Source organism: Paralichthys olivaceus, chromosome 16 (assembly GCF_024713975.1).
Source record: "Paralichthys olivaceus isolate ysfri-2021 chromosome 16, ASM2471397v2, whole genome shotgun sequence".
Lineage (NCBI taxonomy): Eukaryota > Metazoa > Chordata > Actinopteri > Pleuronectiformes > Paralichthyidae > Paralichthys > Paralichthys olivaceus.
Window position 1 is genome coordinate 16,854,344 of NC_091108.1, and position 24,121 is coordinate 16,878,464.

Sequence of the window (24,121 nt, forward strand, 5' to 3'; positions counted from 1 at the left end):
CGGTTCTTCTTCATACATCATCATCATCATCATCATCATAATCAACACCTTTACTTTGCAGTAAACAACACAAACACTCAACAAGTACAACCTTTACTTCTGTATTTAATCCACAGCACATTATAATCTGATGTGTTGCTCTCTAAGTGGCCTCCTCTATTAACCATGCAGAGGTCAGAGGTCAGAATTGAACAACTCCTGCACTGAGTAATAATTCATCCCCCTGAATGAGGCCATGCCCCTGATTCAAAGAAAAAAAAAAATCTAATGAACAGGGGTAATTGGATTTCTAGTATAAATGGCATTTGCATCAAACTCTCACCTCCTGTGACTGCTGAGGTTGATTCGCTGGCCTGAACATTTTGATCTTATTACTGTGACGTCCATGTTCTCCATCAACAAACGGAAGGTGTGAAATTAGGCTTTAATTACCTCTCTGTGAATACTCGTCTGCAAAGACTGGTCATATGGTGAAAGTGAACAGTTGTAGGCAGTGATGGATGGTAAGTGAGGACATTTACTCAAGTACCGTACTCAAGACAAGATCACATTAGAGGTACCTGTACTTTGCATTAGTACTGGCACAATTTCAGCTCTCTATACTTCTACTCTGCCACATCTCAGAAGGAAACATTGCACTTTTTACTTGTATCATGTATTTTTATTCAGTCATGAAAACATTATACGTAGAATACATATTGTCAACAATCTCTGTATTAGGTGACTGAAAAGGCACAGGCAGAAGCAAGATTCTTATAAATCTATGTCCAACATTTATAGCCAGACAATTCGTCTTCCAGATATAATCAAACAAAGCAAAACTAATTATTCACACTTGTAATCATCAAAAATAGCTTCACAGATAATTTATTTTGAAAACAAATATTGAGTGGCACATTTGGAAGTGGACATTTGCATTGTTATAATAATCTAACTTCAACAACTGAAATACATCTCCTTTTTATTCCCTAGAAATAGAAATAGAATATGATGCATAGAAATAGAATAGGATGCATTGCAGTAGATTCAACTACACAACCATTTATAAAGTTGTTCAAATGAGCTATTATTTACCTACAGCAATAAAATACAACACAGATTAATGCAGCAGTAATATTAATCCCAAAGTATCAGAAAGACAAACATTTTACTGCACTGAGAGTAATTGTATACTTTTTTTGCTGACAATAATCACATACCCTTACTTCAGTAAGGTTTTGAATACAGGAATTGTACTTGTAGTGGAGTATTAATAATACTTTTACTTTAGGATCTGACTACTTCTGCCACCATTAGTTGTGGGACAACTTTAACATTGTGCCCCCTGTTCTCTGATTGCTCCATTGATCTTCTGCTGGCTTGATTTAGGTCAGGCCTGACACCTATCGACTGAATCTGTTTCAATCTGGAGGGTCAAACTATAAACAACCTCTCTGCACAAGTGGATGTTCAAATGCAGCTCTTGCTCTCTGGATATTAAGCTGCAGGGTCTGCCTGAACTGGGCCTGATGGAAGGGAAAGTCGCTGGTGAGTGCAATTAAACTTTTGTGTGGTTCTGCTTAAAATTAATTGAATTGGATCTAACAAGTCTCAATCCAAGCTTGTTTCTTATTTTTCCAAAGTGTTATAGATTGTGATGAGTCATTTATTCTTATTTAATCAGCTTCAGAAACATTATAACAATCAGTGAATCAGGGAAAACTAAGATTAGTGTGGAAACTGGAAACTATCTGATTCCAACATAGATAATATTAACAAAAAAGTTGGTTTTTGTTCAACACATTTGCATTTACATATTGTGACTACATTACATATACTGATCAGAATCCTAATATGTGAGTATCTGGTTAAAACAAATTTATTCAGAGAAGTGGGGATCCAGCATTTATTCTGTAGTATGAGTTATATTTTTACCTTATTTTTTATGTAATTTCAGTTTCAGTTTTAAGTAATACTAAAAACAATCAGCCATGTTGTTAATGTCATAAAGCAAAAGAACTATGAACTTTGGGGAACAATCACTCACTGATTCAATAATCTATTAACATGACCATATTGATAGTGGAACAGTAAATTACTGTGATGTTGAAATGTCTCATACGAGCATTAGGGGGCAGTAATATCTCACATATTTTTTACATACTAAGTAAAGAAATTACATTTCCTTTTTACCATGTTTCACTCTAGTCTCCTAACGACTCATAAAAACAAAGGAAATATGATGCAAGAACTCTTTGATCATGAATCTATTTAGTTCCTTCTGTCTTTTCTTCTCCAGAGTGAGGGGGATGCTGAGCCGAACAGAACATAGAGGTAGGTCTCAGGTTAGCAGTCCACATGATAATTCACTCAAGCAGAGAAGCTTCGTGTTTCTTTTCACCTTCCATATAGAGTCCTCAAGGATCAAATGTCTCCATAAGGGGAAAAGGAAGTCAAATCTCTGCAACTTTCAATCTAGTGAGACAGTGAGGCTCCCCTGTGGGAGGTTTTCATCACACCCCCAATTCAACCTCTGACCTCTCTCTTTGAGTTCTTGACCTCAACTCATAACCTTCAAAACACGCTCCTTAAATCAAATACAGATGCAGGTGTACTGCTCACTGATGTGTGTTTTACGTGTGCGTGTGTCCTCCTCCTGCAGGCGTGTGCAGGCTGCTATCATCAGTGATGTCTGGGACAGAGGCTCACACAGACAGAGAGGAGGACTACAGGTTCCTCCACAGCATGTTGATGGAGAAGAAACTACACTTGCTCTTCAAGGTGAAGATACTAATGCTACAGTGATTTGTGATTGTATGGTCACATCCTCTATTCTAACATGTTAAAATCCCAGTTTTCCTGTATTTGAATTGTTACATGTAATAAAATTGTAATGGGTTGATTGCATATGTATTATGGTCTAATTTGATGTAGTATAGTATAGTGTAGTGTAGTGTAGTATAATATAATGCAGTGTAGTATAGCACAGTGTAATATAGTATAGTGTAGTGTAGTGTAGTATATTAGTTCCTAAAAGTGTTAAAAGAATGAATTAGTATGCATGAGACACTAAAATGTTGCAGCTAGTGAGTACCAGAATAATACTCCAACGTATACTTATATTGCTGAGTGATAATATCCATTTGTATATTGTATTTAAGGAGATTATGATGCAGTTTGTGTGTAATCTAAATCTGTACTGCAAAAACAGAAATCTGGAAATATCAGTGAATTAAAATAATCAACTGCAATACAAGATGAACTTGAAAACAAGGAAAGAGGTCACACCAATCCAATTTTAATTAATTCATCTGTTTTTCTCAAAAAAATATTGATATTTTTTTCTGAAATTCATATTTGTTGTGTTCTAGCCCTGGTAACAAAGCATCCTTAATGAAATGTTATTATCATTAACTAAAACTATTCGTGCACCTAGATATTTTTCCTGTTTCTTTTTCTCCTGCTTAGTAGTATTAGCAGTTGTATCAGTGATTGGATAATAGTAAAACCTGCAGTAAATGGCCTTGGAGAATGAAGGATCTTTATTATGATACTTTACTGAACTGACAGATCCATGAGCGGCTGAAGCGTTTTGAGAAGCGAAGCCCCGTCCCTGTCCAAGATCACGCAGCACATCTGGCATCAGATGTAAGTGACTCACTCCAAACATCTTTCACAGACAGACAGTGACAGTTTGACTCTCCTGTCACACAGAAGCACAAGAGGAACGTGCTTTCCCCTCATATGTGTACAGAATAATGAAATGTTGTCTCGAATCACAGTCAGCTCAGATGTTATCTCTTGAGAGGGAACATGTAAGAGCAGATATCGTTTTGTATGTGTTTGCCAGGAGTTAGGTCACTGTGGACAGTGGCGAGCACAAGGCTGCTAAATCCATTCTGTGTGTAGTCTAATGTTTCAGGCTGGAGGAATACAATTAATTTCAGATTTAAGACGAAGTGACAGGGAGTACTCCCACTACAGCTGTGGCTCAAAAACAGCACGACAGGTCTCTATTCCCCTCAGATGCGATTCCGATTTCATGCAAAAGTCATCCTCATTCCCGTCAGCAACCAATCATTCCTTTATTTTCACTCATTCCTCTTCCTTCTTTCTTCTGCTTTAATCACCACATTCAGTTTCCCCTCTGTTGTTCATGGACAAGGTACAAAACAACAATGTTCTTTTTACACTTTTCCCTTACTCCATGCTTCCATCTCCTCCCCCTCTCCAGCAGCAAACCACACTTCTCCTTCATTATCTCTATCCATCCTCCTTTCCTGCATTCATTCTCCTTCTTCTTCATTTGCTTTCCTTTATCTTCTTCTTATAGCATATAAACTGTAATCCCTGCCATGTTTCCATACGTCTTTCTACCCCTCTCCTCTCCCCTTCCCTTCACTCCCCTTGCCTCAGATTCGGTCCGACAGCCACTCTCTGCCTGGCTTAAATCATCAGGACCCACTGGTAGGGCCAAACCATGGGTCTGTTTCCCCTCAGAGAGGCTTCTGTTTGCTCACAGTGGAAACTAATGACCTTCATGCATTGTGTCTCTGGAGTGCGCCTCAACATCTTGAAGCAGTAGAAGTCATTACAGTAATATGCTTGACAAGACAGGCGACTGCACACAGTCACTTGCTGCCTCTCCACTTGCTGCTGACGGTCAAGGCTGCTCTGTTTTAGCTGTCACCGCAGCTGTCGTGTAGCCTTAAACTTTCAGGAGCACTTTTTGAAAAAAAGATTTTTTCCAACAGTGGCGGAAAGATACAAAAACCAAAAACAGAGAAACAGGCAAATAATTAACATCAAGTAATAAAAAGTAAGTTGGGAATAACTGGGGCCATATGAGGGAGCAGTTCAGAAGTAATAATGACGGCATCGATGATGTGTCACTGCAGTCTGAATCAGATAGAAGCTGAATTTCACTAATGATTTTTGTCTCTGCTTGCTTGTCTGTCTTTTCTGGCTAATGCAGTGTAGACTGTAACAAACCTCACTCATGATATATACGTTAATGTACGATCATAAAATATATTTATCCTTTGCTCATTTTCTCTGCTTCCAGTTGGCAGAGGAACTCATGTACCAAGGCTGGAGGGATGAAGTCAAAGAACTGGTTGCTCTCTTTTCCAAACCCCACATTAAGGTGAAGAGCATTTTTCTTTATGGTGATGTGCACCTGTAGCTTCACACGTGTGTTGACCTAAAACGTCCTCAGCCAAGTCCTGTCAATTTAAATCATTTCTACAAACCACTGTATATAAAAATGGCTCCACAAAGTAGGACATGGCCTAAACTAGAAAGTCAAAAACACAAAGCTAAAATGGCTAAAATGAGTTCACCCCTCACAGTCCCCTTGGGAAACCACATTTGAATTCATTAGATCTGGATTCTTATTTGGGTCTGCACATAATTGCACACACTTATAAATATGAGTCCCCTAAACGTTTTTTGTTTTTTCAAATTCCAATTCAAATGTTATAAAGAAAATGCTAAAGAAAGCAAGAAAAAATTCCTGGGAATCTGTTCAGTTGTTTTTGAGTAATCCTGCAAATTAACTCAGTAACATAAACCTACTTTCAAACAAAAGGACAGGGTTGAAGACACACCATTAGCCGAGGTATAACTTCTCTCAAAGATGGTTTCTCTTACTTCAGGTAGCTCTTATCAAACTGTTTCAGTTTTTCCAGAAAGTTCAGTTTTCTGTGATGCTACAGAAATGGGGCGAAACATAATGATTGACCTCGATACTGTGGCTCCATCCCCAGATTGCTACTGTGCAGACAATTACTCTGCCATCAACACATGGCAGCGTTCATACCCGGGATATTTTGTGGATATTAAGTGGAGAAGTGTCGTCCATCTTTATTAACAGTATATGTGTTATTGTTTGAGCTTGAGTGCCTAAACCTATTTCTACATCAAAACACACACACACACACACTGTAGTTCTATTATTGAAGCATATCCTGTAATTGTCATTCACATGGATCATTTATGAAGCACGGATGTAATCCAGTTGGAAAAGATGTTGATTCTACTCCAGTGCCCCAATCTGAAAGGATCATTAACAGCAAAATAAACATTCTTACGAACAGCATAGTTACATGCTCATTCATTTTTCTTAACATAACACCAGAGCTGTAGTCTGAGAGCCTCATTTCCAAGCAGACATGCTTCATCTCATCTACTCTGAGGCTGCAACTGAACAATGGAGCTCAATCACACATCAAAACACTCTAAGCATTTTGTTTCCTCCAGTCGGCTCTTATTTGGGTCACACAAAGTGACATGTTAATTCAACTGTAAATTTTATTTTAATTTATGTCACCTCATCAGTCTGTTTGCTGTGAGGTGCTGACATCTATTAACCACTCTGGTGTATGCAGCAACTCCGCTCTCTAATTAGGTTTACTAGTGTTCGCTCATCGGCCCAGATTACTCAAATGCATGTTGTCTTATTTCAGGTCTGCTGACAGTCATATTTCAGACACACACACACACACACATACATATACACAGCGTATGGTTTTCCAGTGGGCTGCAGAATTTGTGGATATTCATAATGAGGAGCTGAAGTCAGACGAGATCTAACAGGTTTGTTTAAACAGTCTAAATGACCTGTTTGTTCTTGGCCCCAACGCAAAAGCTCGCACATACTTATGAGAGACACCATGTACAATATTCTGTAAATGAATGTTTATTTTTTCAAAAGACCTGTCTCTGAAAGTGGCCAGAGACACATTGCTAATGTGTTGGCAGCTTCTGAGCAGAGCAACTGTTGATGGATGCAGGGATAACAAGTAGACTAACTGACAGATGGATTGGCTGATTGTTAAAATTGAGTCAATGAGCAGATGTTCGCCATCTTCTTATTATTTCATATTACAATAAATTCTCTTTACTTTGGAATTATAGTCTGCGCAGGCTCACAGCGATAGATCGAAGTTTATCCAGGATATTGTTTTTCTGCAAACAAACCTTAGGGGTTTCACACTGCCAACATTCTCAAAAAATAAACTGAATTGTCTGGGAATTAATTATGACTCATAGAATAATCCACAGCCCTGCTTTGGAAAACATTTCTCTGAGAAATGTGTGATGTTTGAGCTGAGCCAGTACAACTGCAGGCAGCGGGACTGTTGGTGATGTGGGGGGTTGCTCTCAGGTGGCCCACAGGCTGGCAGTCTACTCAAAACTACTGTAAATCAAGTGTGGCTCATGTCGACACTGGCAACACTGCAACCAAGAGTGCTGTGTTTGGATTCAGTCACTGTAGTGAGTGGAGGCAGATGGCCAATTTTGTTAGAATGTTTTAACACCCTCATTCGCTTCCAAGTCAGCTTTAATAAGTCAACACAGGCTGGTTGTTTGACTACATGCATTTTCTTAACTTTACAACTTTAATGTTGTCTCACACAAACCATTGGCTAAAAGATGTTGGTCTGAACCTGTGCAAAGCAAAGTGAAATCTGTTCTCCCTTTTGGCCCGGAATGCTGGCACGTAGTAAAATGTGACATGAACAAGATCAACGCCTTCCACGATGGATCCCTCTGGAAAATATATAAACAAGGTTGGCCCAAATCAACATGGCAGCAAAATGTGACGGCTGGGCTGAAAGAGATGGATCTGACATTGGGAGAGGCCCATGTAGTGAAGGGCAGGCCCTGATGGAGGCAGATCATTAATGCCTTATGCTGCTCAAGGGACAAAAAGGACTAACTAAATAAATGACCTTAGCCGGTGCCATTACTTCTTTAAAGTGAGATGCATTTAAGAACTCTTGTACCACATCCCCTCACAGGATCTACACTTCAAAGTGTTGAATGTCTGAATCCACTGTGTTTCTGTTCCCCTCACAGAGTCTCCTGTTTGTCCATGACGCTGTAGCTCAGAGAGACTTCGAGCCGTCTCTTCCACCAGTACCTGACGATGTACGGGAGGAGGACGAGGATTCAGTCAAAATTGTCAGTCTGGTCAAAACCAAAGAGCCACTGGTCAGTAAACATGTCTTTGTGTTTGAAAGTTGAAGATAAAAACAAAATCTATCCCTTGTTTCGTAAACATAATGAGTTCAACATTTTAGGAAATCCATTTACACTTTTTTGCCTAAAGTTAATGAGAAGATTGATGCACTCTTTTACCTGTTTGCTTACATGGTTATCTGGAGTTAACATTTCTACATCCAGAGATATACTGAAACATGTTCATAAATTAGCTTTGGAGGTGTTGGTAAGCAGATTTTTTTACCTTTGAAAAAGCCAGTTAAGTCCCCGTTTCTAGTTTTCATATGTTGGGATAAACATAAAACAGTGGTCTAAATCTTCTCAGTTATCTTTCAGGAAGAAAGTGACTCAATTTGTGTTAGCAAAGTACAACCTCCTAATAAAAAAATAAAAAAATCAAGTTATATACGTATATGGAATGGTCAAGTCAATACAGCCCATACCTCCGGCAATACTCAATAGTTCCCTTATATTCAATGAAGCTTCACACTTTCAGTTCCCTTAATGTGCCTGACTTTTTACATGAAGATCTGTTAATACGTTTATGGTAAATTGGTGAAAATGTTGAAAAGCCTCTGTTATCAGACAATGTAAAAGACAGTGATAAAAATTCAAGGATCTGTCCCCTGATATAGATCCACATCAAACTCATGGTATGGGTCTTCCCTGACCCATTCCACATCCCCCAACCACATCGTAATCCATACGTATACCAACCAACAAACAAAAGAACAGGGTTGAAAGCACAACCTCCTTGGAGAAGGCAACAAGAAATGTATTAATCCATTAAAGTTTCCTTTTATCACAAATAATGACTCAGAAAAAGCAGTTTGCCCTTATCATAAACATGAAACACTCTAATTAGTTTTTCACTCTACCCATGGGCATGGAGGCTTAGAGAGGAAAGCTGTATCTGGCTACATAAACCTGTTTGTAATTTGGTCTATGTGGCCTAAAAATGCACAAAAACCAAAACAAATGCAAGTATTTAACTTAAGACAATAACCATGTATCACAGTAATTGTACTTGTCTAGCCACAATAACAGACACACAGGATATAGGGACATAAGGCATAAACATCCACAAGAGTCAAGGCTGAATTGTTGGCGACTGAATTCATAGCGTGTTGTCAACTTAAATAGCGAGCTGCTAAAGCCACGTATGTCCAGGTGTAGCAGAACGAAAGCTCTGGGGATTATGGGAAACAAGAAAAAGTTCCTGCAGCTGCCTGGATCACCTCTCAGGTCTCTGGACTGCCGCTCACTTTCTTCAACCTGGAATTTGCAGAGTCAATTCTTCCACAACTTTGTTGCCATATATCTGCTGTGTTTGTGTGTGTGTGTGTGTGTGTGTGTGTGGGGGTATGTGTGTGTCTGTGTGTGTGTGTGTGTGTGTGTGTGTGTGTGTGTGTGTGTGTGTGTGTAGGCACAAAAATGCCTCTTAATGGAGTCCATGAAAGGGATTGGGATCATTTCCGTTCTGTTTCTCATGTAAATCAACCTGTTTCAAGGACTTTAATCACAGCTCAGTTTCTGGATATTGCCGGTATGATCTACCTAATTCCACCTTGTTCCAAACCATTGTCATTTATTTCTGCAAATTTCCTGGATTAAGTGAAACTGGGTTGAAAACAGATGAAACTACAAAGAGCCCATACCTTCGACGAGGCCGCAAAATCCTTTAAAATGGTTATTGAACAATAAAAATAATTGAATTTTTTAAAATTTGTATCTGGAAAACAATACAGATAGTGAGGGCCAGCTAGGTGGTACCTGAGCCAGATTTTTCTCCATGCAAGTAGGTTCACTTCATTAGAAAATAGCAGACATTTTTACAAATGACCTCACATGCAAAGTTAAAATTCCATTACAGAATTCATGGATCCACATCAGAAGTAATCATTTGGTTTCTTAGCCTGTGGCTTCACTTTTTACCAAATATCAAAGACAAGTGTGGCCAGGTTTTGTTAGATCACACTGACTAAAAGACAAACAAATCTACACAGTGTAGAGGAGTTATATCTTCTTTTTTTTTAAGGAAAAATATGGTTTAGGGTTAAATATGAGAATAATTAACTTAATGATGTCAAATAATAAAGAACATACTTTTGTATTGATCCCAAAACTCGAGTGGAAGGGGTCTGACCTTTTCCTGACATGGTCTCTTTGATCGATTCAGCATGTTCCTGTTTTTCAGACAACAGGGTTACACCCGACTATGAGTTGATTGTAGTCAGATACATAAGATGCTCTTTCCATTGCGATTTGCTGCACATCAGTAACATCTGGTGAAAATAATGCTGATTTGGATAACCTTTTCCAGCGTGTTGTGTGTTACATGATGGCAGCTGGCTAAATGGCCCCTTCTTGATACAAACAACCTTCACTGCAATGAAGTGACTCTAAAAACAATCAACATTTGATTTTCACTGTCTGAATCCATTAAGGTCTTTGCCTCTGTGCATTCACTCTTCTGTTTGTCCATCACTCCTCCACACACCCATCATCATCCTCAAGGGGGCAACGATTAAGAGGGATAAAGCGACCGGGGCCATTGTGGTGGCGAGGATCATGAGAGGAGGTGCAGCTGATAAAAGCGGTAAACTGATGAAACTTTATACAGTATGTGGTGTGGTAAGATTATAATCTATCATATTTTAGAGAGAAGAGCATGTGGTACAATTTTCCATCTGTCTCCAACACTTTGAAGGTCTGATCCATGAAGGCGATGAGCTGAAAGAGGTGAATGGAGTCTCAGTGGAGAACAGGAAGCCAAAGGAAATCCTTCCTCTAATGGTTCGTGTTTCTACTGCTGTTAAGAAACATTGTTTGTATCACTGGTGATATTTTTTTGTTCCCAATGATGTTAAATTTATATGAAGTATATTTCATCCTTTATAAAGGTTCCCGGATTCTTAAGATAGCTAGGTGCTGTAGTTTTTAAATCTTTTTCAACCAGGAGTAACAGCAAGTTGTTATTTACTGGTGTAGATTATTCCACATTCGGTCTGTTCTTATTCACTATGTGTACACTGCTATATTAATCACAGCAACATGCCAGTGGATTTAGAAAATAAGTCAGATTAAAGCATATAGTGCCCATGTTTATGCTAACCAGTGCAACAGTGTGGCTCATTGACAATAATGGAGCTCTGTGACACAGAGACAAGCTCTATGCAGCGTTAGTTGCACAGGCAGTGTTTGTCAGTAGAATCAATTCATTGCTGCTCAGTTTTATTTCATTGCTTCAGTGAAAGTGAAAAAAATGTGAACTATCGATCCCTCTCCGTTCGCTGGAGGACAGTGTATTAAATAAGTGCAGAGGCAGAAATAGGATTTTTCAAAATCAGGGGCCACAGTTTATTCATAGGGGCCAATTTAATGTGCAACACCCATCACAACTCTTGATCGAATAGGGTGGACATTTAATTAATTCCTTGCTTACTGTTAGTTCTATAGCTTTGAGCATAGCCACGCATCATAGCATTTTTTGTTCAAGCTCATTATGTTCTTCAAAAAAGCTTAGAAAGTAAAAATTCTTAATACATTTTCATATTTATTGTTAATATTATAAGTAAGTTTGTTCACTAGTTTATCTAAAAAAAACACAACTAAGAGGACAGGGGCATTTCAGGGGCCAATCAGATTCAGCTTGGGCCAGTGAACCCCTTGCCCCAGTTAATGAGACAAACACACAACCATGTGAACCTTAAATGTGATTTTCTTTCTTTTCATTCATAAAGTCTAATATTGTCTTCTATGTCCAGCCTCTATGCTCTAAGCTACTGGGCAGAGATACACAACACATGAGAGTGGTATCGATCTTCCAAAAGTATGACACTATTTCTTAATGTCGCTGTTTTCACAGGCTCGTTATCAGGGTAACGTTACATTCACGATCATCCCTGCCTCCTCCAAGGAAGAACTGTCGTCAAAGAAGAAGAAGGTACAGTAAATATTTACCAACAGTATTCCATTGCTATGTGCTTTTTAAAATATGGTAGAATTCAAGCTGGCTGCAAGGGAACTCTACCCACCTGCTTTTAGTAAGAAGAGAGAAATCAGTAGAGTCTTGTGTGTTTGGTTATATTTTGTGTTTTTGCCACAGTGCTGTCACAGCAGCGGTGCGGTTGTCAAGAACTAAGCTCAGATCAGACAGTCAAGGATAAGACCTCATCATGATTTATCATTTAAACACATGATTTATCATTTTATAGACATCCCATCTGCTGAGCTGTATCTACTCAATTTAACATTAACGATAAATCTAAACACCTTATGTGGAAAATGTCACATTCCACCAATCTTTCTGTTTAGAAAGAATTGTTGCTCACACCGACCCATACATGGGGACGAGGTCCAAGTTGGAAACTCTTGAAGCAGCAAACATTTGCAATGAATTAAGACAAATTATTTTCAGTGATTGTGGTCATTTCTCAAAAATGACACGTCCATGTGAAAAAATTGCAGACAAAGACGTCTGCTGCCAGGATATAGAGGTTCATGAAGCTGCTATAGAAAAAGAGAAATACAAATAAATAAATAAACAACTAAATATGAGTATTTTTCTTTATCACCAGTCTGTTTGAATGCTAACAATATTTAATGATTATCTTTCTTAAGCTCTTTGTACGGGCTCTGTTTGATTATGATCCAAACGAGGATCCCACTGTCCCGTGCAAAGACGCAGCGGTTTCCTTTAAAAGAGGCGACGTCCTGCAGATTGTCAACATGGAGGATGACACCTGGTGGCAGGCTTGTCACCTCTGTGACATCGACACCGTCAGTCGGGCAGGGCTGATCCCCTCACCCCAGCTCCATGAGAGGTTCTCTTTTAATTCATCCACCAACAAAACTGTCAGATACGTTCTTTTTTAACAGCAGACATCTTGACTGCCACAGAATGGTGTTCCTGATAACATGAACCTTATCCTTTGAGAGTCGCAGAGGGAGCGGGAGCCAATCCCAGCTGACACTCGGCAAGAGACAGAGTGCACCCAGGGCAGGTCACCAGTGTAGTGCAGGGCCAACATACAGAGACAACCATTCAAGCTCACATCCTATGGCCAATGTAGAGTTTCCAATTAACCCAAACCCAATCTGGATATCTTTGGACTGTGGGGGAAAGTCAGAGTAGCTGGAGAAAACCCAAGCGGCCACTGGGAGAACATGCAAACTCAACAAAGAAAGACCCCTGTTGAACCAGGATTTGAACTAGGAACTTTCTTGCTGTGAGGCAACAGTGCTAACCACCACATTATTACTCCTGTGACTTTCCAAGTGACTCAAAGTCTCTGCTGTAAAAAAGGCCTTTATCTTTGAGTTCTTTTGATTAAGCCCTGTTTTTAATTTCCCTTTGTTTCCTCTGGCCTCCTACAGGAGAGTCGCACTACAGCGACCCAAAGCCCTGTTCAAACCTCGGCAAGTCAAACCACCAGGTGCTGAGCCAACGTTTGTCCATAAACTCACCACACATGAAAATAATAAAAAATCCTTTTAACACTTTACAACAAACACATTTGAGCTCCTTCAGTGCAGAGCTGAGAGGTCATGTCTGAAGGTCATGGGTGAGCTCTGCTGCCCTCCTGTCACACTCACAACTTTTGTTTTCTCCACATGCTCTGCAGATGAAGGGGGAGGTACTGTCTGTTCAAATTCACTTTTCAAAACTTACCATCAGAATAACTTTAAAGATGTAACACACATGAACATTTTCGGCTTTGGTTTTGGTTTTTTAAAGATTTAAAGAGTTGTTAACCAAAGATAATAGTCATGCAATTGGAGAGGATTTGAAGAAATGTTCCTCTGTTCTAACCGAGCAGGTTAAGTCTCTGGCCTCCCACAATGTGCTTTACTTTTTCACCAGCAATCACTTTGTAAGAGTAAGGTAGTTATTAATATTTCTAATATAAGGATATCATGTCTAAATAAAACTACTATTAGACTTTCCAAAGCAAAATATTGGGACATTTGGGTCAGAACATATGCTAATACTTTCAGTATAAAATGTCAGAGCAATGCACATGTCATCCTCCTGTGGTTTGGTCCATGATTTCCTCACTCTTTCCTCTTCACTTTTCTTGTTTTTTCCAGTCACGGAGGATGTAGACTACGGAGCTATAACAGGGATCCACATTGGTGAGATGTTTAACTTGTTCCACTGTCTTACTGGCGAAGAGACGTGTATGATAAAAGACAAGAAAACTCGGGGCGAGTGGACATGACACATACCGTGTATTGAATATGTATTGAAAAACTATGAAGACCATCCAGAAAGGAGACCCCAGTTATATTTGCAGAAGTCCAGTTCATATGATGATGTCGTTTTGTGGTATTGCGATTTAGGGGGAAGGACTAGAACAGCAAATGTGGTTTTAACCTTCCCATTTATCCCATTTGTCTTGATCTCATGGATTGGACATGATGTGCTTGTGTGTATTTCCGTGTGTGCATGTGAGCAGTGCAGGATGTTCATATGGGGGTGTGCACTTTAGAGCTGATTGTAAAAAGGCTCCTGACGTCTATGCAAGGCAAGGCAATTACAGATGTTGCATTATATCATTTCTAAGAGTCATGTGCATTTAATAATGTGCATGTCATCTTATCTCAGGCCAGGTTTCACCTGAGGATGTGGTTCAGACTCTGTGTTTCCTCTTTGCTTGGCATGAAAAGCTGAATTGATGCTGTATGACTGAATGACTGCATGCTGTGAAACCAGAGGCAGAGTTAGTAAGAGATGGGACCTAGTCGAGTATTATACATGTAAAGGTTATTACATGGTAAAGACAGTTAAACCAAGCAAATAGCTTGAAGTCCCTTGTCCCTTGCTAACAGAATGGAACAGATCTGTCCCTTCTTTAAAGAAAACCTTGACATTTTGGGAAATAAGTGGATTTGTTTTCTTGCCAAGTTATCACATCTATCTGTTAAATGTAAACCTTAAACCAGCAGCCAGTTGGCTTTAATTAGCGCAGCAAGATTAAAAGCAGATGGGAAGCACACAACACCCTGTAAATCCCATCTCATTTTCAGATGCTGAAATGCTGATTGAACAAACAATGTCTGAAATAGCTTTGGAGTGATAACATTTTTTGAACCTTCAGAAAGAGCCATGATAGCTGTATACCCCTGATCCACATTATGCAAAGAGGAGTGTTACATTATTTCTTGTTCAATGACAAATGTAACTTACTATCTTTTTTGAGTGTTTTTTAATATCAAACTCACTCCTTTTTTCTGATTGTGTTTTTCTGATAATGCACATAAACCTAGGGGTGCATTTGAGTTTACATTTATTGACTAGCTCACTAACTCTTTCAACTATATACAGCTGCATTTGAAAATTAGTTTGTGGGTCACAGTACGTCTCCACTTCCTCCCACTATCGGACTAGTCTGTGCAGTAGATTAGGGGATAAATAATTAAAAGCAAAGAGTTTTAACATTTATTTGACATGTACTTTGAATTTTTAGGCCCATGTCCCATTCACAAACATGGAGTAGGTGGGGTTTTGTAAGCAATACTGTAGTTTGGCTTTTCACTTTTGCATGTTAAAGTTCATACATGATGGGTCAATCTCCTCACATACTTCATGTGTCTCATAACCAGGAATAATGACATTCTGATTTTCAGTAACGGAGCATTTTCTGCAACAGAGGAGAATTTCTCTGCCAGAATTAATTCAGAAATTACAATTCTTTTTACCCTCTAGACCTTATTTCACTCAAGGAAATATGATTTTTTATTTGCTGTACAGAACTGGTTTTACACTGTATGTATTACCCTTTCACATTTATGTGTGAAGTCATCCATTTAAATCCCATGTAAACAATTGTCTGAAAACTCTATCCATTGAGCCATGTTTCTTAAAGTGAAGCCCGCAGAGGAAATGGACAGATATGCTTACAAAGTGAAATTACAGCTGACGTCAAAGAAAGCCTGGCACCATCACTTAACTGCAGTTAACATCATGAAAGACAGCGAGCTTGCCAAGCCAGGCCAGACCACAGTCGCATGGCAGACACTGCATGCCAGACGGCCTACAAGCCACACATGACAGAGTTGTTGACTCTTGTCTGTAATATGTACTGTTCAGGATGTTGTTGCAGTTCTGTGCTTGACACCAGACTTTGGGTGGCAGTGTTGATGATTTCTTAAATGGTGTCGTACTCAGTTCTGCCTCACATTTCAGCCGTAGCTCTCCCTTCTGCCGGGTTTTTTGTTGTCAAAGCTGATGCTTTAATAGTTCTCGTGTTTGAACTTTTATTCAAATTAAATTGATGTCCGTCTGGTATGCCAAAGGAAGCGCTGTTAAATGGATGGTGACTCATGGAAGGAAATTCCAAAATGCGAAAGGCCTGAAAAAAATTAAGCCTATTAATTAACCTCAAAATTGTGATTGAAATAAAAAAAAATAAAGGGAATGTCATGATGGAGATTATATGACCTTTTAGCATTTCTGTGTCAAGACAAAAATTAATTCAGTCTGTCTAGCTTGGATTGAATTAAGCAAACAACATGAATGTGTTCTGTGTTCTTAAAGCTGCTCTGATGAGTGGATCAAATGACTATGTAATATGCCTGGGGTCGCTCATAGTGATGAATCCAAAGGAACTCACCACCAGACTCCGATAACAGTGGTGACTGGTGATACAATTTATTTAGGGGGCGCAAACAAACTGAAGCCAGACTCAACAAAAACAACACAACACACAATGTGCCAATCCCGTAGCCTTCAACAAGCTGCTGAGCAATGCTAAGCCTGCCGCAAAAATGGAGCCACATTGTGTTGTCTAAATGACTGTGGCAACTTTCATGCGGTTTGCAGAGAGATGTTTTAGGTCTCGCACCCCCGTCGTCATCCACAATACTTCTGTGTCGACACTTCAAAACAGCAAACAGGGGAAGCAATACACCACATCCAACTCTGGTTCTCATAACAAGAGTGGGAGAAGTCTGGGTTTAAGCTCGTCCTCATCACTCGCTGCTGAATCTATAAATTGGGTCAACCCAGACTTTATCCCTTTGTTTCTTGTGAAAGGGTGTTATCAGTTTCATATGAAATTGCCATGTCTTTTCCGGTCAGCTGGCAGCACAAGTAACTTATCTGGCGATTCACCATTTTTCCTCAGAAATTGGTGGAGACTAAAAACTGAGCAAAAAGGAAAGCACATAATATACTAATATGTAACAAATGGTTGATAGCTGATAACATATCCAAGTAAGTTATGATATAAATATGTTGCTACATGTTACCTGTTACATAAATAAACTAGCTGGTGAGGTCAGTGGAGCATTTAGCAGCCGTATTTTTATCAGAAATTGGTGGAGACAAAAACTGAGCAAAAAAGAAGTGAATAATATACTTGTGACAAATGCATGTTAATGTTTTCCTGAATTGGTTGGGTGTATAAATATGTGTATACATTTGCCAACACACTTACATAGCAACATTACAAGCTGAATTTACGGTTTTAGGGTTCTTGCAATGAGAATATCCTTCAGCTAGTTTCCAGTGATACACCTGACAGTAGGTAGGTATACTTATTAAAACAAACACTAATACATACACTGACACTCAGAAAGTCTGAGGCCTCTCTACCTCTTTTCCAGCTGGTTTAAGAAGAAGTTTCCGACTTGGCAGAAAGAGCAGTTGGGCCAGAGAAGTGGCTCGGTCCAGGAGGTGGAGTGCAGGGGTACATGGCTCATTTCATCCCCCTGCCTACATAGAGGTGTTCCCCTATCACAGAGACCCCAAGGACAGACACCGCCTGGTCATTCTGGTTGGTAAGTCAGATTAAGCCATGTAAAAGGTAGGTTTCCATGTTGTGTGGAGGGTTTGTTTATAGATCACAAATGCTTCAAAATGGGTTCCAGCAGTGTGAATTTGTCTAACGTTGCTATATACACAGGTTAGAGCATGATAGTTACTGTGGTAGTACTGTATACACAGTGGTCAGTGGAAGTGTTCTGTTTTATATTATCCCACTGCCATTTTTTGTCCACACACAAAAAAAAATCATTCGCTAAAAGGACAGTATTATAGAAGCTGTTGTTGATCAAAAGAAAAAGTAATACACTGATGAAGATTTATGTTCTGACTCTTGAGTGCAGGAACAATCCTTTCCCATCAGAAGTACGTAAACACTGTCAGAAAACTCTAAGTCAGAATATATTGTGTTCTCTTAAGTTACCTTGTGGCCCACCCCAGATTCACTTCCCTGCCAATCCTGAAGGCCTGCTCTATGTATTTCTGAGCTATATCGCTCCCCAGGGAATTTTACATCGAGCCTCGCGGAAGGTCTTTGTAATGTCATATCACGATGCAACTGTAGGTCATCTGTAACTAAGGAACTACAAAAAAGAACACAATGAACTGAGGAGGTGCAAAAAAAAAGCAGAGCAGAGATAAATGATATATGAATGGAGAAAAAGGGGATGAGCAGATTGTGAATAAGATCCCACATAATGTTAGCCAAGCGCTCCATCATCAAACTGGAACAGTCAAGACAGCTTGGATTTAGATTTAGACGTCTTTAATTGAGTTGGAGCTTACCCCGACTCGAAATTACATTTTACTGTCTGCTGCGAAGGCTCTTCATTGACCAGAGGTCATCATTAAGAATATATACTTTATTGGCAATGAGTGTTTAAGACAGGAAAACCAAAACTTTCATCGCTAAAACAGGAGCAGCTGGATAATGTTCGACCAGGTTGGAAATATATCCTTTCAGTTTGTATTGTATATGCATTAAGAATGAAACAATAGACAGTTATGCCCCAGGAAAATGGTGAAAGTGTCACTCTACAGATTGGGTATCTTTTGAAAAAAGACACAGCTTGGTGATGTTCCTCTTCAGTTCTGTGGAGCAGCTGTGAAGCACATTAGCAGTGTAAGAGTGGAGAGTCAATAAACTTGATATTTTGTAATGTATCGAGCTCATGCAATACAATGATGGAAAAGGCAGGTATGTCAGGAATCCTACTTTCAGACAGCGCTCCATTAGAGTCTGATGCAATCTGGGGATGGACATAGCTGCAATAGAAGAAAATCCCAGATGCTACAGTCTGTGTGCGTGTGTGTGCGCGCTTCTTCCTGAGCATCCTACACTGTAATGATACTGAAACTGTGTGGCTTTGATGCTATGAATATTACAGAGGGTATGGAAGCATTAAACGTTCGATAAAAAGACGCAGACAGAGAGAATAGGGCGAAGCTGTTTAGAGAATCATTTTCAGACTGAAATCAGGATGAAATCAGAGCTCTGTCTGTCTGACTCTCTCCCTCTCTGATGATAAAGACAGATGTGTCTCCAGATCACTGAGTCCATTTGATGCTGGACATTAGCACACGATGATATTGTTTTGATCTCTATTTCAAGGGCCTAGCGGCGTTGGCGTCAGTGAACTGAAGAAGAGGCTCCTGATCTCAAACCCTGACCGCTATGGCGTCACTGTACCGTGTAAGATAAGGCATCTTCCCGTTTCATAACTGTCACGTTTATCTATTGCACGCTAAAATGTGCTCTCAGCTATGTGAAGTCAAATTCCCATTCTCTCTCAGACACCACACGTGAGAAGAGGCGGCAGGAGAACGAAGGGGTGAATTATCATTTTGTGTCAATTCACATGTTTGAGGAGGACATTCTCAATCACAGGTAACGTAGATGCAGGCGCCCATTAAGTGTTTTATTCTCTCTCTCTTTCACTCCCTTTTAATAACAGTGATTTCCACTGCTGTCTTCTTATCATACTCATGTTTCTGTTGATTTCTGTCCCTGTTTCCTTTAGGTTCATAGACTATGGGCGATACAGAGGTCATTACTATGGAACCAGTCTAGACTCTGTGCACAGAGTAATGGCCGAGGGCAAGGTGTGCCTCCTGGATGCACATCCAAGTGTAAGTATGATACGCCAACAAAACAAGAGAAATGTTTACTCAATCAACTGAACTTGGACCAGTTTCCAAGAAGGACGTTTTTGAGCCAAGATTACACATGTGTCCTCAAATCATTCACGCTGGCTTCATACGAGCACAAAAAATGAAATGAAAACTTCCAGTTTTTCATCATATGACCTGTTGATGTCATATATATAATAATAATATGTTTCCAAGAGTCCCCACTAAAGGGTTTAGTGCCTGGCAGCGGTGCTTCCTGCTTGGCCAGGCCTTATTGGCTGTGTTGACATGGTGGGGAGCCAGTGAGGGATCACATGCTACTGGTGTGTCAGGGTGTGTGTGGTGAGGAAGGATAGTGTGAACCTCCACATGTGTTCCGACCTGCTAGTTAAGGGACTGGTGATTCAGAAGAAGCATGACGCTTTCTATTCCATCCCCAGGTCGATTAGCAGTTAGCAGTTACAAGCACTGTGATGCAAAAAAGACTGATACAAAAGGCAAAATAAATATTTAAATGATTATGAAATTCCTTCAGGCTGTTGATATGCTGCATATTTTTGACTTTACAACTTTTACACAGTCTGAAAAGTAATCTCTCATGATTGCAACCCAGAATGCTCAACTGTGCTTCAATCCTCTGTGCAAAATTCAACATGTAACAAGTTTTCTCTTTGCCAGATATGAAATAATGCCAGAAGTTTCACACCATGCAAGGATCTCAAAATGGAATTATTCAGATTTTCTCTGTTTTTATGCCAAAGGTCTGATCTTATAAAACCTTGGTTTATTCCTGTAACTCGTGTTTACATTGTTTTTTGTACTTTAAACACTGCCTTAATCAGGTCCCCTCCCTTTCTTTCTTTTTTTTGCAATTGCAGAAAATAAAGCATGTGTACACATCTGAATTCAAACCATACGTGGTGTTTGTGAAGCCGCCACATATCGAGGAGCTGCGTCTCACCCGGCGGAGAGCTAAATTCATCTGCGACGACGCAAACCCAGTCAAGACCTTTTCAGTAAGAGAAACACAGCATAACCACACGATGCACATTCCACCTGGTAACATGTGTGCAGTCAGGTGCTTGTTCCATGTCTTGTAACGTGCAGGGCGGAGTGAGGTCAAACACCCTGGACGTACACCCACCCAACCCCACACATGTAAACAACCAAAGTGACTCCTTGCCTGACACATGGCTGACTCTTGCATTCAAGAGAGATTTAAGAGGCATTGAGAGTTACAATGGTGTTTGGTGGGTGGCGTTCCTGTTGCATAATTTGAGAATAGATGAGCACATTTTGTCCAAGATGACAGGTTTCATGTTCTGTGTATATGTAATGGTTTGAAAGAATGACCTAACCCTATATGAAGGAGGGTGTGCATTTAGTTTTGCAGGTGGGTTTGTGTCTCCAAACAAGAGAAGGTATTTTTAATGATACACATGTTTCAGGCAAGACAAGAAAATGCTGGGTCTCTCTCAACATCCCCATCTGGCTCTTCACTCTGTGTTTGCTGCCCCTTATTAAAGCCCAAAGGTCAAACACCTGCATGGGCTGGAGTTTGACCAGTGCCAAGCAGCACAGGCCTCAGACGGTTCAGGCTGATCTGACACAGGGCTGTGCTGCAGCTGGTTGATTCTCTTAGGCCTTATATTGTAAAGTGGTTCAAGCAGAAAACAACTGTGAACAAGAAAGTGCTATAGGTTTTTTACTAGAATTACAATGCAAATTTTAATTTGGTAAATTTCAATTCTTTTTAAAATATTGAATCTAAACTAAATGTTACTTTTACTGTGCAGATTATTTTCTTCTGTTGCCTGGTGGTTAATGAAAGGACTCACACATAGCTGAGTACAGTTACAGGGAATCAAAAATAGCATCCTGTTACCTCATCCATTGACAGTAGTGCTCTGTTTTTTACAGGAAGAGGATTTTGAGCACATGATTAACTTAGCTGAAACCATGGAGAACCAGCACGGTCACCTGTTCGACAAAGTGATTGTTAACGGAGATATCACTGTGGCGTTCAGGGAGCTGAAGGCAGACCTGCAGAAGATTGAGGAGACAGAGGTCCAGTGGGTTCCTGCTGAGTGGATCTGCTCCTCGCCAACAACAGCACGGAGAAGTTGTGGTCATTTGACCGGCTGGATTTGAACTTTAAGCTTTTTAAACACATAAGATACTAAGATGAATTTTCTTCTTGTTAAATGATGCGTTTGACATTGTTTTTGACAAAACTTTGCTTGGATGAGGAATATGCCAACCATGTTTTTTCATCCCGTAGGATAGGCAAAAAATGATCAAATTAATTTGAGTATGAGTTCAACACCTTGGATGATGAACCTTGGGTTACAGATTTTTTTTCAAATATTTTTTTCCATTTGTAAACAACTCCTCTGATTACCACAGTTTTCCACAGTGTCCCTGAGCGTGTATCTAATTAGGCAAACAGAATCCATCTCCCTCTCCCTCCGTCTGTCTCGGAGCCAGTTTTTCTGTTGGCATTTGGCTAAAATAACGTCGGCTCGCAAGACGAAGAAGAAGAAGAAGAAGAAAGAAAAGGAAAAGGAAACTCTCCAGAGCTTGTGGCTGAGTGTAATCTTCTCTGCCAAGTCGCAAACATCAGCATGTAATTATTCTGACAGCTGCTGCACTTCAATTAACTGTAATGTACACCAGAGAAATATTATTAGTAACAGTCAGTGAGACCTTTTTGCCAACAATGTGCTGTAGAAAATAGAGACACAAACAAGATAACAGTCAATTAAAAAGCAAAGACAAAGCAGGCGTGGAGTGGAAATGGTAGAATTGTGTACATCATTTAAAGATGAAGACTATTAAAGTTAAAATCATTGTTGTATATTTTTAAGACTTGAAATTGTGTATTTTTAACTACACTGTAAAATCATTGTCATGGTATATTAATCTTGAAACTGTATTTTTTTAAACAAAACATATTGAGACAATTAAAAATAATTGGTTGCAATTTGGCGTTAGTGACACTCCAATTCTCTTTTTTTGAGCATCGCAGCTGCTTGTCGGGTGCAAATTCTACTGTTCTCCTTCACAGAAGCTGCCCCATCTAATTCCTTTTAATGGCCGCATTCCTTCACATTCACTGTGTTTCCTTCCTCTTTTTGGTCTCTGCGCTCAATTGGGTGTGAAGGAGTGTTAATGTGTCTATCAAGTTGTGTTTGGGAGGAAGAGGGAGCAGCGTGATGTGGAGAGACAGTAATGGCTTTCAAGGGAGCGGGGCTTTCGCAGACGTGCGTAGAGAAAGTTATGACCGCACTGAGCTCACTGTAAAAGCAAACTGAGGCTGGACATAGTGGATTAGACGGCAGGGACAAAGAGCACACCATCGAGCCTCAGGTGTTTATTTTACTTTCACAGGCCTGTTGTCAGCGTCAAACACATCTGGGTAAACAAGGAAGACAGGGACAGAAATGGAGCATTGGGTTGGAGATGCTCTGATTGGTGCATCCGTATGTCTCCTGGACACCGAAAACCTACAAACCAGGCTGTCATGACAACAGTCACCCTTCTGCCAGGCCTGAAGACCGACCTCAGCCAAAGCGTGGCAGTGTAATTTCATCTCACGGCTGAGAATCTGCAGGCACCCTCTGAGATCATAACGATGCCATTAAAGACACCAGAGTGATCCAATGAAAACTCGCTATTTTATGTTCACTGCAGCCCCCACCTCAAACATTGCACAGAGGTATGATGTCAATTAGTCCTGGATAATTTGGCTCAATCATGTATCTGTCTATTGGAAGCATGTACAAATAAATACGACTGACATTCAACAATATCTTCATCTTTGTGTGAAATAGTTCAGAACTTTTAGTCAACTGACACGTTAAAGTGCATGATGGAAATATACGTTTGATCACTCAAACCTGCAGCAGAGTTGGAAGCAAAAAGATTTTTCAGTTCATTACAGAAAACTTAACTTAAAATTCCTCTTTCAAATGAAAATTTCGAACATAAACGGCATCTTTGCTGAGTTCAAACTACTCCGGGATTCTGTCGCTACAATGTGAAGTGGCCAACTGGTTGGGGATCCACTTAAATGGAGCCCCAAAATTCCAGTCCACCATGCTGGGGTGGTGTCATATATCACCAAGATCATATGAGTTATGAAAAGAAAATTATAATGGGTAACATTAGCAAACTTGAGATGTTTAAGGCTGTGTCCCTATTTCGGGGAAACATCCTTCGGAGGCTGAAATGAGA

At 39.8% G+C, this 24,121-nt stretch overlaps 1 protein-coding gene across 4 annotated transcripts; it reads left to right on the plus strand.

Moving 5' to 3' along the window:
- Positions 1-1,385: 1,385 nt before the first annotated feature.
- Positions 1,386-22,434, plus strand: LOC109641776 (MAGUK p55 subfamily member 7-like). Of its 4 annotated transcripts, XM_069511825.1 has the most exons (19): positions 1,386-1,527; positions 2,279-2,313; positions 2,642-2,760; positions 3,550-3,627; positions 5,045-5,125; positions 7,843-7,977; positions 10,504-10,585; positions 10,697-10,782; positions 11,855-11,932; positions 12,610-12,812; positions 13,366-13,424; positions 13,614-13,625; positions 14,080-14,124; positions 17,599-17,772; positions 19,368-19,448; positions 19,550-19,643; positions 19,777-19,885; positions 20,764-20,901; positions 21,806-22,434. In XM_069511825.1, the coding sequence occupies exons 2-19, from the start codon at positions 2,289-2,291 to the stop codon at positions 22,034-22,036; spliced, it is 1,830 nt and encodes a 609-aa protein (XP_069367926.1). In that variant the 5' UTR covers positions 1,386-1,527; positions 2,279-2,288; the 3' UTR covers positions 22,037-22,434. The 4 variants fall into 4 exon arrangements, with proteins under 4 accessions (XP_069367926.1, XP_069367928.1, XP_069367927.1 ...); XM_069511827.1 differs by lacking the exon at positions 13,614-13,625; XM_069511826.1 differs by lacking the exon at positions 2,279-2,313 and having other exon boundaries at positions 1,457-1,527.
- Positions 22,435-24,121: the final 1,687 nt, after the last annotated feature.